The 16099-nt window shown below is 39.2% G+C and overlaps 1 protein-coding gene across 1 annotated transcript in view; it reads right to left on the reverse strand.

The window, feature by feature from the left end:
- Window positions 1–16099, reverse strand: part of STK32C (serine/threonine kinase 32C) — a 205104-nt gene that overhangs the window by 62855 nt on the left and 126150 nt on the right. Inside the window, exon 2 of the mRNA XM_088132128.1 lies at window positions 15193–15248. Coding sequence (XP_087988254.1) covers window positions 15193–15248 — 56 coding nt within the window. The remainder of the gene's footprint in view (window positions 1–15192; window positions 15249–16099) is intronic.

The following is a 16099-nucleotide window of genomic DNA, read 5'->3' on the forward strand; positions in this document are numbered from 1 at the left end:
CTTGAACAAGTAGATTTTTCTCTTGTCTAGATCTTTTCATGGTTCAACTTTCACAACCATAGATAGCTATGGGAAAAGTGATAGTGCGGACTAATCCGCACTTAGTTGCCAGGCTGATGTCTTGGTTTTCCATATTCAATTCATGTTCATCATTGCTGTGCAACCTAGTGCAATTTGATGCTTTGTTTCTGGACCCTTGGTGGTAGCTCACAGGTTATGGAATACCTTGTCAAGGACAGTTCAGTCTCAGTTAACAATTATTTGTGACTTCCAGTTTATAAATTCTGATGATACTGTTAGCTAGAGAGGTCTTTGGGCCACAAAATGATTTATTTTATAACTGGTTTCAATGAATTATTTCTATTAACTGTATTGTATTTTCCTACCAACCAAAGGTTCTGAACCTATGGTTCACAGACCACTGGTGGTCTCTTTGGGTACTGCAGCTGGTTCATGCTGGAGTAAACAAACTAAAATTATTTTTAAGTGGCCAAAATCTTGTGATTTTGGAAATCCCCCTTCCAGTCTTGCAAGATTTGGGTGACTTGTCCAAAAACTTGTATAATTTCAGGTAGAAACACCAGAATCCTGTGTGACTGGATGACCTCATGAAAGTTTGGCCAAATTTTTTAAAAAATGCATTTTATTTGGGGGTCCTGCAGAAACCATCTGAGAAGTCATGTGTGTTGTGAAAGTGCAGGGTAACCTCTTATCAATACCTGGCTTATATGGTGGTCCTCAAAAGTTTTCAGTAACAATATAGTAAGATGGATAAAAGAAAAAGTTGGGATCTGTTGACAAACCATCTTATTTATTTAAAATCTTTATCCTGCATTTGTACTAGAAAAGCACTTAAAATTGCTCAAATATTGAGGAGGGGAAATTGTGAGGGGAAATTATATCCTCTCATAGTCATGCTCTTTGCTGCCAATGTTGTCATCCCTATGGGGCTACTGCTCGTGATTCATGGAATTCAGTAGTGGCCCTAACCGGGCTAGGGTCTCTTCCTTGTATGAAGGAGTTCTGTGTATGGATAATGTACATGAATGATGGTTTCTGAACACACAGAGAGCAAAGTAGTAGAATGCTAAGATATCAACTGTGGGACAGCTCAAACAGCTCCCTTCAAGTATGTGGAAGCAACCATATGGCATTTGTGATGTCACACATACCATCCCTGAAATACCAACATTTCTAAAGTTCAAAGTTCAGCTCTAAAAGACCCAGTGTCAATCAGATAGTTAGAAAGGACATTTAAGTTTTACTAAGAGGTACAAGTTCAATATTTACCATTCACAAACCAATTCACATGTGGGAGAAGGGGAAGGTACCATTGTCAGCATATCCATAAAACAGGTGGCCAGACACAGTCAAACTCCAGGAACTACATCACTGCTCTAGAACTTACAACTCTGACAAGTATCATAAACTATTAGGTTTCAAAGGCTCTTACTCTTCTTATTCCTTTGCCTGCTACATTAAATAGGTGTGGCACAATTCCCTTTATTTAAAATATGTTTCTGTATCCTTGTTTTATTCTCCTTTGATATAGAAATGCCTGGGAAATTGGCTTCAGGAGACAAATTCTGTGGTATCTAGACACACCAGGAGAGATCGGGAGAAATGTGGGATGGGGTGAAGATGAGATTGGTAACAGGCACTAACAATCAGAGTTGACAGATATGATGTTTGGAGATCAAGAAAGATTACTATCCAGGCTCCATGATTTTTTTTTTTAAATTCGCCACCTGTACCTTCTATATACAGTGGGGCAAAAAAGTATTTAGTCAGCCACCAATTGTGCAAGTTCTCCCACTTAAAAGGATGAGAGAGGCCTGTAATTTTCATCATAGGTATACCTCAACTATGAAAGACAAAATGGGGGGAAAATCCAGAAAATCACATTGTCTGATTTTTAAAGAATTTATTTGCAAATCATGATGGAAAATAAGTATTTGGTCACCTACAAACAAGCAACATGTCTGGCTCTCACAGACCTGTAACTACTTCTTTAAGAGGCTCCTCTGTCCTCCACTCGTTACCTGTAGTAATGGCACCTGTTTGACCTTGTTATCAGTATAAAAGACCCCTGTCCACAACCTCAAACAGTCACACTCCAAACTCCATTATGGTCAAGACCAAAGAGCTGTCAAAGGACACCAGAAACAAAATTGTAGACCTGCACCAGGCTGGGAAGACTGAATCTGCAATAGGCAAGCAGCTTGGTGCGAAGAAATCAACTGTGGGAGCAATAATTAGAAAATGGAAGACATACAAGACCACTGATAATCTCCCTCGATCTGGGGCTCCACGTAAGATCTCACCCCGTGGGGTCAAAATGATCACAAGAACAGTGAGCAAAAATCCCAGAACCACATGGGGGGACCTAGTGAATGACCTGCAGAGAGCTGGGACCAAAGTAACAAAGGCTACCATCAGTAACACACTACGCCGCCAGGGACTCAAATCCTGCAGTGCCAGGCGTGTCCCCCTGCTTAAGCCAGTACATGTCTGGGCCCGTCTGAAGTTTGCTAGAGAGCATTTGGATGATCCAGAAGAGGATTGGGAGAATGTCATATGGTTAGATGAAACCAAAGTAGAACGTTTTGGTCTAAACTCAACTCGTCGTGTTTGGAGGAGAGAGAATGCTGAGTTGCATCCAAAGAACACCATACCTACTGTGAAGCATGGGGGTGGAAACATCAAGCTTTGGGGCTCTTTGTCTGCAAAGGGACCAGGATGACTGATCCGTGTAAAGGAAAGAATGTATGGGGCCATGTATTGTGAGATTTTGAGTGAACACCTCCTTCCATCAGCAAGGGCATTGAAGATGAAAGTGGCTGGGTCTTTCAGCATGACAATGATCCCAAACACACCGCCCGGGCAACGAAGGAGTGGCTTCGTAAGAAGCATTTCAAGGTCCTGGAGTGGCCTAGCCAGTCTCCTGATCTCAACCCCATGGAAAACCTTTGGAGGGAGTTGAAAGTCCGTGTTGCCCAGCGACAGCCCCAAAACATCACTGCTCTAGAGGAGATCTGCATGGAGGAATGGGCCAAAATACCAGCAACAGTGTGTGAAAACCATGTGAAGACTTACAGAAAACGTTTGACCTCTGTCATTGCCAACAAAGGATATATAACAAAGTATTGAGATGAACTTTTGATATTGACCAAATACTTATTTTCCACCATGATTTGCAAATAAATTCTTTAAAAATCAGACAATGTGATTTTCTGGATTTTTCCCCCCATTTTGTCTCTCATAGTGATTTCATATGATGAAAATTACAGGCCTCTCTCATCTTTTTAAGTGGGAGAACTTGCACAATTGGTGGCTGACTAAATACTTTTTTGCCCCATTGTAAGGGACTATAGCTTAGTAATGCAATGTTTTGCAACAGTGTCAGAGGATTAGCTGTGTTATTCTTTTATTTTCTTGCTCAATCAAAACTGTTTGTGGAATACTTACATTATCAGGAATTTCTACCGAATCCTAACAAACTCTAAAAATTACTGATAAAAATATATATTTCAATGATAGCCAAAGCAAAACAATTATAAAAGATTAGGGGAAAGCACCAGTCTCTCTTCAGAGATACCGATTATTTCATCATGAAGAAAAATGATGCTTTTCCATTAAGATGTGGAGGTAAATGTACCAGAAAAAGCACAGATCCTTTTAGGAGACAATAAACCAACAGATAGGCAGACTAGAACTCTCAGATCAGCAGAAGCATTTTCAAATTAACACTTCTTTAATTCCACAAATAATTTCCAAGAAAGAGAGACGGTTTTAGAAACTATCAGATGGTTGCCAACAAAGATTTGTCTAGTCGAGCCTAATTCTGAATTTTGCACGCACACTATTAAAATACGAGAGTCAGGTTATTGATTGCATTCTGGACAAAAGCCCCCAATGGAAGTGAATGGAAATGAAGTGAGGAAAGGTGAGAAAACTTGGTTGTCCTGCAATAAAAAAGGAAACAAATATTTCCTTATGGGAATGGTCAACTGGTTGTTTTGCGCTACTACTAATTTGTTTTTTTAAGGTAGCATTCACAATTATAAATCCAATTTTATGGACAGATTTCAAGCCAGGATGCTTGTTGATGCCCTTTGATGGAACCGGGATAGGGATGGTGCTCCTTGATCTCTTGGTGGCTTTCAATACTGTCAACCACAGTATTCTTCTGACCTGCTATGGGGGTTGGGCATTGGGCCATTTTATGGTGGTTCTCTTTCTTTCTTTATGGCTGGTTCAGTCAGCGTTGATGGGAGGAGGGGGGAGAAGTCGCTCCATCAGCCTCTCCTTTGGGGGTTTTCACAGGAATCAACATTTTCTCACCTCTTTTGAAACATCTACCTGAATGTTGAGGTCATCTGCTAGTTCATGATTCAGTATCAATACCCTGATGATACTCAGTTATTTCTCTTGACCTCAAGCAGCCAAGTGATACTGTCAAGATCCTGTCCCAGTGCCTAGAGGCTGTGCAGGTTTGGATGGGGAGAAACTGACTTTGACTTAATCCTATGAAGACTGAGTGGCTGCGGATATCAGGCTCCCCCAGATCTGGGGATTTTCCATATTTAGTTGCAATCTGGACTCATCTTGGACTCATAGTTCCTGCTCAGAGAGCAGGTAGCAGCTGTGGCCAAGAAGGCCTTTGCACAGCTTAATCTTATGTGCCACTTGCTTCCCTTCCTGGATCATGATGCCTTTCAGATGATGTGATGGAACATGAGGGTGACCTTGGAAGATGGAGGGAAGAGATGCTGCCTAGGGAACAATAAGATAAAAGAGAAAGGAGTCTGCACCAGAGTAACAGCCAGAGAAAGAAACTTAGGAAGGACCCACCCTAACTACTCATGTGGTAAATAGGGAGGGTGGGAGATTTGTACATTCAGAATTGCAAGATTCTGTTATTTTTATTTTTAATCCATTCAATCATGTCTAATTCTCAGAGACTGCCTGGACAAGTCCCTGAAGTTTTCTTGGCAAGGTTTTTTCAGAAGTGGTTTGCCATTGCCTCCTTCCTAGGGCTGAGAGAAAGTGACTGGCCCAAGGTCACCCAGCTGGCTTTGTGCCTCGGTGGGATTAGAACTCATGGTCTCCTGGTTTCTAGCCTGATGGCTTAACCACTGAACCAAACTGGATCTGTTAATGTAGCCTTACAATAAAGTAGAATTAGCTCATCTAGTCATGATTCCTGTCTGGCTTCCTTGGAAGGACCGACAGATAGTCACTTCTACATTGGTCAGCTCTCAACTTGACTATTGCAATGTGCTGCAAATGGAGCTACCCTTGAAAATCACTTGGAAGCTTTAACTGGTCAAGAATGTAGTAGCACAGGCATTGCACAATTCCATGTGCAATCAAAATGCTGGTTATTACCTCTAATGCTCTACATGGTATAGAGCCAGATTATTTGAGAGACTACCTACCTCCCATGGTTTCTGCCTGGCTAGTAGGAGCTGGCAGAGTTTGCATGCTTCAGGTCTCTTCAGTTAAGCAATGCCACCTGTCAGGATCCAGGAAGCATACATTCTCTGCTGTAGTGCCTGCCCTCTAGAACAAGATCGCTTTGGAGATCTGTGTGGCTTCCCACCCTGATGGTGTTCTGCAAGGCCTTGAAAACCTAGTTCTTCTCCCAGGCCTTGCAGTAGGGTGGATTGGGGGCCCCTTTTCCATGAGTTTCTGTACATGTATTACATTGATTGGGTGGATGCTATCTTGCTTATTTATATTGAACTGTGTTTTTATCCTGCTATTGTTTGATACTGTGAGCTGCCTAGAGCAATTCTGGGGTTGGACAGCACCTAAATCTAATAAAATAAAAAATAAATACTTTTGGATTTATCAGTAAATGACGAGTATTATGTTAAATCCACTTTTCATCTGATCCTAACATACTACTCATCATTTACTGATAAATCCAACATGAATTTTATCACTGCTTGTTTAAACCACATTTCAGCAAAGCAACTTATATCCTCCTCTGCTCAGAGTATTTTGTCCACGCAATTTCTACATAGGCATGTATCTGATATTTCACATCTGTCATGCTCGTACATAGCAATAACCCTAACCAATGTTGCTCATTATCCAGCAAAACAGATATTGCAATATACCTGACATCCTAGACAAGAAATAAAATTTAAAAGGAAGCACTAATTTAAAAAACTGTGAGATCTTCTTTCTACCTCTAAAATTGTGCATAGGCAGTTTTTGTGTCATATATATATATATATATATATATGACACACACATATGTGTCATTGTGTCATACACACACACACACAAATACACACACAAACATACACACACATTTGTAAGAGCATACTATTTCATTTATATAAATGAAGATTTAGAGTTACATCTACGTGAGGCAGGATCAGCTGTATAGAATACATACATTTGGAAAAGTGGCAAATTTGGCTACTTCTTCTCAGTAAAGATGTCCAGGAGCATAGAAACATATGATAAAATTATCAAGAGAAGGAAGCGTTTTCCCTAAGGGAGAATGAACCCTCCTTTTTTGGCGACCCCCAAATTCTCCAGCAACCTTATTACCAATTTCTGGCATAAAAAAAAAAAAACCCACACACATCAAGAGATGTAGGTGTGATTTCCCCAAACTGTTTGGAAATGTTACAGTGTAAGTCTTCTTTTAGGTTTCTCAGACCAGCACATAGCCCCGCTGAAATCCTTCCCCTTGTCATTGTCCTCTAGCCTTCTGCAGCTGTTTGCCATCCTCCCCTTGAAAAATAAAATAAAATACATCCTATCCTCATGCTAAAGCAGTTGGGGGGGGTTGTTTATTTTAAAATGATTACCACTGATGCAGTCCTATGAATGTCTGCTCAGATGTAAGCTTGTTATATGGACCATGAAAACAGAGTGCCATATCCAAGATGATGTTTCTAGGGTAGAAGATAATTCCATTTGTGCAGGAGGCTTTCTGGATCCACGACAGCTTTTCATAAAAACTGGAAGCAGACTTATTGAATCGCAAGGTAAATGCAGAACCTGTTCCTTTCTGTACTTAGATTGTTCAATTTATCTTTAATTGCCTAAAATACAAAAGCTCCAAATTAAACAGCTTTTGATCCTCAACCTGCAGGATAAACAGTTATTTCTAGTGCCTGCCACTTCTGTTCCAATCCTAGGAAGACAGAAAGGTGCTAGAGAAACTTGATTCACTATTTCTGTCACATATCTAATCAGAAAGACATCTCTCTCCTTGTCCCCCTCAGTCACAAACAGACACACACATACACACACAAAACATACAGGTGCAAGCATCAGAGAAGAAAGGAAAGAGTAGCAAGGTCAAGATACTGATCATTAAACATTCATCCTCTAGCAACATATGCATCTAATAAATATCTGGTTCCACAAGACTAATGCAAGAGGATTTGCAAGTAGAACTTTTCCATCCTGCACTTATACAGGGTTCCTCAACCTCAGCAAATTTAAGATGGGTAGACTTCAACTTCCAGAATTCCCCAGCCAGCCATGCTGACTAGGGAATTCTGGGAGTTGAAGTCCACCCATCTTAAAGTTGCTAAGGTTGAGGAACCCTGACTTAAGAGTACTGTAAAGATTGCTGAAAGAAGCTGAAGTAACAGAAACTAACAAGAGCAGGGTGTTTGTGTATGCACAGGCATCCACTGGGGCGCAAAGAAGGCTAGTGACAAAATTACAAAACAATGCAAATATAGCTACTGATGAATTTGTGTCAGACACTGGAAAGCATGTATGTAAGAGAAAGGTTTGCAATGTGGTGCCATCGTGCTCACATTGTCATTTTTCTGTGGCTTACAGCAGACACCTATCATACAATCTCTGTGTATACATATGTCTATGTATATTATTTATTTATTACTTCAGTTTATATGGCCACCCACTCATCATGTGACCCAGAGCAGGTAACAGAAATGAAAAACAGCAAGTCATTAAACAAGAAAATTAAAACATATCACATCAAACCCAGTTCATACATTCAAACAGTCAAAATGGGCTCAGATAACATCCTGACCCAGTGCCTGGCAGGAGAGCCAGATCTTCAAAGCCTTTTGAGAGGCAGAGAAGGCCTGTCTCCTGGGTCCCACAAGATGACACTGCTTGAAGGATGGGATCCAGAGCATGCCCACCCTTATCAGAAGGCAGAGGAAACTGGAGACATGCAGTCCCACAAAAAGTCAGGCCCTAAGACATGTCTGTAGGTACAGTGGTGCCTCTACTTACAAACTTAATCCGTTCTGTGACTCTGATCGCAAGTCGAGTTAGTCGCAAGTCGAAATAAATTTTCCCATAAGGTTCAACGTAATTACCGTTAATCCGTTCCGGTGTCCGCGGACCACGTGTCAGGGGTGGAAAAACGGCCGCGGACCATGTGGAACAGGCGGAAAAATGGCCGTGGACCACATGGCATGGGCGGAAAAACAGCCACGGACCACATGGCACGGGCGGAAAAATGGCCACGGACCACATGGAACGGGCGGAAAATGGCCGCGGACCACGTGGCACGGGTGGAAAAATGGCCACGGGCCACGTGGAATGGGCGGGAAATGGCCACGGACCACGTGGCATGGGCGGAAAAATGGCTGTGGACCACGTGGCACGGGTGGAAAAATGGCCGCGGACCACGTGGAACGGGCGGAAAATGGCTCGTAAGTCGAGGCGAATTCGTAAGTAGAGGTAAATTTTTGGGGCCGGAGCTGATCATAACTCGAAAATTTCGTAAGTAGGGGCGTTCGTAAGTAGAGGTACCACTGTATACAGTATATGGATGCATTCCTGTGCAATATTTTGGATTTGAAGGGGAAAAGGTACTTTGCATGCACGTAGGTGTATTAACAACTCCTTAAACCAAATATATGTTTTCTTGGGTTTCTACTGCAGCTGTGGAGGGTAACACAGGGTACTTTCAGGAGTTTGGTAAGCACCCCCATGTGCTCTGAATCAACCTCTTTCCTTCAGGTTCAAAGTGCTGAATAGCCCATACACTCACACACACACACACAATTATACTTGGTTAATTAGTTGTTAGGACTACACAGAATGCCATTGGTCTTTGTCAGTCATTTATGACATGGTTCCCTTGCAATTAAAATATTCAATAAGACTGTTTCGTGGTAATGAAGCAAACGATATAGCTGAACTAGGGCTATGATTCAAATAGGCATGTCCTAAATCAGTCTACAGATAGAAATGAGGTAGTTCCACATTCAGATGTCTCTTCCATACCATCTCAAATCTGGTATTAGATCCAACATAAATGCCAGTTAAAGCACAAATATACATACATACATACATACATCTATACATACATACATATATATACACACACACACACAAACATATACATACATACACACACACACACAAGTTATACTTTAATCTCCCATAAAAAGGTGCAATTAGTTTGTTAGGGGAGTAGTAATTAAATCCAAACCTGCTTAGTTCCCACCTTGCTTCAAATCAGATCACCTCCAAACTTCCCTGAGCAGGAGTGTGAAAAAGTAAATGTGAAGTCTATTGAAGTCTAACTAACCATTGGTGGATAAATCAACACCTCTAGCACCATTCTCAGATTTATTTGCCATATGGTTCTATGGAGGAAAAATAAACTCTTTCTCTCTCTTGAAATGTATGTGGGCGGGGGGGGGTGTATCACCCACATGCAGCATCTTTAAATGACCTACAAATAAAGGAGGTCTAAATTTTCCCACTTTGGCTCGATTTATTTTACAGCGGGTCTGTAAAATGATAAAAGGCATTAATTTAGAAGCAGAATGTCTTCTCAGTCCTCCATAACTGATAGGCTTAAAATGGTCTTTGAAACACCAAAATATACATGGATTTTTTTCTTTGAACATAACAAGAAATCCATATCATATCTAGTTTTGTTTATATGATACAGTTATGAAGAGATTTATCTAATCCAATTTTATTTTTCAAAGTGATTTTAAAAATAGCTTCTCTCAATGGGATCTAATAATAAATGTAGGTAGGATTATAATGTAAATAGATTCAATTTTTTCTTTCACAGCTTAGCTTTGTGGAACTAGTTACAGCATTTTAAGAAACATTTTCCAGAGTTGTTCTTCAAGTTCCTGCATAGTCTTACTTCACAATTACTGAAATGTCAATGGTAACTCTGTAATGCTGGGTGATTTCTTAACCTGTGAAAATAGGTCCTTCATTTTCTTCCACTTAATTTGAGCTTATCAGAAACTAGTAGGGAAAAGGGAAGCAAATACATATTCTATGACAGATGAAAAAATATTAACTGGAACCAACCCAAATACATCTTTTAACTGAATGTATTTAGTATATGTTTACAGTGTAGACCAGTGTTTCTCAACCTTGGCAACTTTAAGATGTGTAGACTTCAACCCCCAGAACTCCCCAGCCAGCATTCTGGGAGTTGAAGTCCACACGTCTTAAAGTTGCTAAGGTTGAGAAACACTGGTGTAGACCTTGATGACATTAACATAAATATATTACAATTTTGTCATTTTCATTTAAAGTTATTAAAACTATGCAATCATAAGGTTAAACTACTCCTGAGCAGCAAACCACATTAGAAGTGTGCCTTCTTTTCTTAAAAATGTCAGGTAGAAGCCATTCTCCACTGAGCTGATACAAAATCTTCTCATGTCTCATTCTTAAACTAGGAAATCAGTGGAATTCACTGGTGAATCACACAACACTTTGATGACTCTTCACCTGATGACTAATTACTAATGACTTACAGCTGAATATGTTAACCACACCATGAACTGGAGTGATGCACAGTGATAGCAAATGTTCTCTCTGCATTATTTGCTCTGTGACAGCCACTTCACACATATGTTGTCCATTAATACTGCAGTTAATGAAATATACACATATAAATCCACCTTTACTTTCAGGTAAGGTTGATTAGCATTGCTGTACAAGTATTCTCAAAATTATTGAAAGACAGCTCTTTCAGCTGAGCTCTTATTTTAGCTTACAAGGAACAATCAATGTCAACGAAATGTTCTAACTTAAGAACATTCTGATCTTGGTGAGTTCTGACAGGTTAGGACAATTTCTCCATCCTCTTTTAGATCTCTTCAGTTGTCTTGCTTACTGACTTCCCATGGAAAGCAATGGGAGAGAAATTATTTCGGCCAACAAACCAAATGCCTAATCTAAATTTTCTTCTGGTAGAAATATAAAAGAAAAAAGAAAAAGAATGAAAGAGAAGGATGGCGTAGAATCCTTCAGATCCTAGTCTCTCCTGTCCTCTCCAGTCCAGTTCCCAACAAGCCACCTTCTGAAGATCAGGTATCCAATATACCCCTTGAAGGACAGAATTTGAGAAATACAGTGGCCCCAGCAAAGCCATTCTATGAGACTCTGTAGCCTAAACATATTAACACAAAGGAAATGATGGCATATTTTCAGCATATAATTGCTTGAATAGTGATAATTTCTGTTTCTTGATTATTATTTTGCCCACTTTATTTGCATTTTAACTGAATTCAGTTGAGGCATACTATCTATTCCTTTGTTAACTAGTTTGGAATATGTACAGTATCCACGGCCTGTGTGGAATATTATTATTCATAACATCAATTTTTGTAATTCAGTAAGCACATAAACTGTTTTACAAACCTTATTTAATTAACTCTCTTTCACACATACACACTACAGACATATATATTTATATATTCACTGAATTCTCTTTTGACAAGCATAAAATATCACGCCAAGACAGGCACTTAGTCAATGATATCCCATAGGTATCCAGTAGAAGGCATGATGATGTCATGTGCATCATGATGACACTGTTTAAGCAATATGAATTATGACAACATGACCCAAATGATATCCAATATTTATTTCATTTCCATGCTGATTCATGATGTGCATGATGTTACTCTCCTCTTTCTTGGTTACCCATGTGATATCTATTAAGTTAAGTGCAATAATGTAAAACACAGCAATAACACATTTATGGCATTCTGGCTGATAGTTTGGTTTTTTTTTGTCCAGTTCTAATTCTACATATGAATGAAAAAGATGTTATATAGATAAGCTATTTCCATGACGGTGGCAGCCTTGAGTACAGTATACCTATATATAATCCTGAACTTAAAAAATGCTATATACTGGGACTGATCATGTGAAGAAAAGCAGCTGGAATAACCACCAATCCTCATGTGAACTGGGCATAGGCAATTCATTTTTTTTCTATATCCATTCTAATTTTATATATTCCTCAGTCATTCTAATTTTATATATTCCTCAGCCATGAATCCGAGATAAGAATGACAAATGTTAACTATTCTGAGAGAAAGAGAAAGAAGCATGTGCTACTTCTAATTGGGTTAGGGATTTATAAAAGAAGGAAGAACCTGCATGCTACATTTATGAAACTATTTTGAAAAGGGATCCTATTCAGCTAAAATGTAAGTAGGTTATAGAGACAATTTCTAGTTTTTACCTAAAATAGGTGTTTGAGCACATGCTGGCATGGGGACCAGTATATTTAGCTATACTTGAAGACACCTTGAGTCAAAAGTCTGTCCTACCAGGGTTCCAAAGATAGTAAGGAAAGACAACAAAAAAATCCATATATATTTTGGTGTTTCAAAGACTATTTTAAGCCTATCAGTTATGGAGGATGAGAAGACATTCTGCTTCTAAACTAATGCCTTTTATCATTTTACAGACACACTGTAAAACAAACTGAAGCATAATGGGAAAATTCAGACCTCCTTTATTTGTGGGTCATTTAGACATGCTGCATGTGAGTGATACACATACTGTGATGGACTGGAATGGAGGAAGGGGGGTGAAAATGGTGCTCTCGTCTCCAGAGCAACGCTCTGGAGATAAGCGGAGAAAGCTGGCGCATCCCTAAACATTCCAGAACAGTGTTTCTCAACCTTGGCAACTTTAAGATGTCTGGACTTCAACTCCCAGAATTCCCCAGCCAGCAGGGGAATTCTGGGAACTGAAGTCCAGTCATCTTAAAGTTGCCAAGGTTGAGAAACACTGTTCCAGAAGATAGTAGAGACTTGTGCCTGGGAACTACTGGTCAGTCTGAGAAGATTCTGTAAATAAGCACTAGCTAATAAACCTTGCTGATTGAACCTGCACGGTCTCCAGGAGTTCCTTGGGCTAGGCCTGACACATACCCACCCACCCACCCACATACATTTCAAGAGAGAGAAAGAGTTTATTTTTCCTCCATAGAACCAAATAGCAAACAATCTGAGAATGGTGCTGTGTGCCCGAACCTGGGGTTCTGAAAGTGTTAAGGGCCCTGTGACTTGGTTGCACTGTTGATTTTTATGTAATTTTTATTATAATTATTGGCTGCCCCTCTCTCTCTCTCTCTCTCTCTCTCTCTCTCTCTCTCTATATATATATATATATATATATATATAATTTGTAATGGTTTTAATTATTGAAATTGTTCACCGCCCAGAGTCACTTGGCTTGAGATGGGCTGCTATAGAAATTGCACAAATAAATACGTAAATAAATAATAAATCTCATGAGCACTGTTGTGGGCACAGCCCCACTCCTGATGTGAATATCCAGCTTCAGTGCTAATATATCATGTCTAAAAGAGGCTGCTATTATGCAATTCTAGAGGTGAACAGAAAGTAAATCTGGCTGTATCAGTAGATACAGGCCCAACTGTATAATAGCAGTCATAAAATTTCTTCCTCCTTATCTAAATTATGCTGCAGAAAGAAACGTAACCATAAGAAATTGATATGAGTTTTCAACACAAATCCTGGGACTCTGCTTCTTACATTCTTAATGTGTACAAATAAGTGTTGCAGCTACCTTTGCTTTGCATAACTTGGAAGTTACACAGGAAGAAAAGAAAAAACGAAGCAAGCTTGAAGTCCTGGAATTCACCACTACTATTATTGTGTAGTGTTGCCCATGATTACCAGCAGACCTGCACAAATTGCACACTGAGATACCTACTGTACTACCCAGCACATGGCCACAAAATGTATTTTGTGATATATATTCCCATGTTAAATAAATAGAAGAACATAAGGGCTATGATGAAACGGCTAAAGACCCATCAAGTCCAACTTCTTGTTTCCCACAGTAGCAAATCAGATATCTCTAGGAAGCAGCCCATCTTCCCACAACTGGTAGTGCTATATTGTCCCTGCCACCCCAAACGGCATTTACAACTAACAGTATCATGTATGTTTTGTATTAAAGGGGACTTAAGACTTTTTGCAATGTCTTGATTTGAGAGATAACTGAAAATCTGCAATATTTCACACTTTCAGGACCAAAGAATCTGTTACATGGGGAGGATAACAACAGCTCCACTTATAGTGGAAAGTGTAGTTATTAATCAGTTACACCTGGATGAATTTTATCTTTCTTTTTTTTTAAAAAAAGTCTCTTTTGCCACTGTTCTTCATGACATTTTTGTAGCTCTTCTCTTTATATTTTTGGCATGAGAACTCTGAAAACCTGATTTTCCTACATATGTCCACCAAAGAAAGAACTGATGTTTCAAACACTTCAGAAATATAATGAATGCTTAATATTTAGAAATGGTGCACATTGTGACCCGTGCCCAAATCTACAGTCAGAATTTCATTAGTTCCTTTATCAGCACTGAATATAAAGGTTGCACATCATAATGGAAATAAACGACTCATACATAGCAGCCACAACAGATTCTGTGAGTCACTGGATAGCAGGTTTAGACTCAGCTGATTCTAAGACACTTTTACCTTAATTTTGATTATTTGGGGATTAAGAGAAGAGTAAGATGTATATGTTTATACATATAAATATAGTAGTAGAAGTTTAAAAAAAGAGAAAACTTGTCAAATCAGAATGTTCAAATACAGTCTACATAATTTTTCTATATGAACTTTTTTTTTTTAAATGTATTTTTTAAAAATACCTGGAATTTTGCTCCAAAGGATCAGATGATAATACTGTCAAAACCAAAAGATACCAACTCTTTATTTTAATATGTAGGACATCTACAAAGATTTCATGCTATGAAATGCATCCTTCTACATGTTTACTCAAAGTCCAATTATCAGAGAATTAGGATAAGAAACACCCATGCATTCTAAAAAAAGCAAGACTATTTTCTTTCTTCACTGTGTGGCACTTGATCACTATCCAATTCCAATTACAATCTTTCCTTACCTTGCCAAAGCTTCCTTTTCCAATTGCTCGGAGAATCTGGAAGTGATCAAAGTTCACTATAAAAACAAAACAAAACAAAATCTGTCATTTCTTCTTATTCCTCTGTCAATGTATTTTATAGAAGCATCGCAATGACACAGGAAACAGCTACTGTGGTTAGATATTTTTAAACAATTCTTTCATGCTCCTCATTTAATTAGCTGCATTTGGGCCTTCTCTCTCATATAATCTATTATTGCATGAAAGGGATGTGGGTTTCCCTGATTTAGCCCTACCATCCCTGCTTTGAAGAGGTATGTACACTGGGGGAAGGGGAGAGAGAATTGCTGTAGATGCACAGACTGGAGTAGAACTTGCATATATGCAGGAGGCGATCTCTTTGCCTTCTCCTGCAACATACATGCCATGCATCACTAATCTCTGTATAAGGCCCTTTGGTATCTGCCCACAACCAAAAGTAATTATTTTCCAGGTACGAGTCTCATGGAGAAACTTCTTTAGCAAGATTTATTGAGATAAAAGGGATGGAGTTACAAGAATTACAGCAATTGAATTATTTCCTGTCTAAAACCAATATGTCCCAAAAGTACATTAGCGTAGAGACTTATTTTCTTTTTAACTACCTTCCTGTGAACTACCCAACTGGTGGGTCTTTTCACAAAGGAGCTTAGAGGGAGTCATCGTTACACAACAGTCTTCTGAATCTCTATCTGTCTGGAATGATCAATACCATTTGTATCTTATTTCATGAAAATAAAAGAAATAAAGGGAAGCGATAATGGACCAACCGAAGGGGCTACAAAAACGCACTCATCAGCTTTTACTCTAACAGTTGCCCCAAATCTAGAAAGGTCACTTTAACCAGAAATCAGCAATGGTCCTAAGTCCAAACTATATGTAAGAGTGG

Source organism: Python bivittatus, unplaced genomic scaffold (assembly GCF_059951505.1).
Source record: "Python bivittatus isolate LINGU-HERP-01145 unplaced genomic scaffold, Pbiv_v1 ctg000980_np1212, whole genome shotgun sequence".
NCBI lineage: Eukaryota > Metazoa > Chordata > Lepidosauria > Squamata > Pythonidae > Python > Python bivittatus.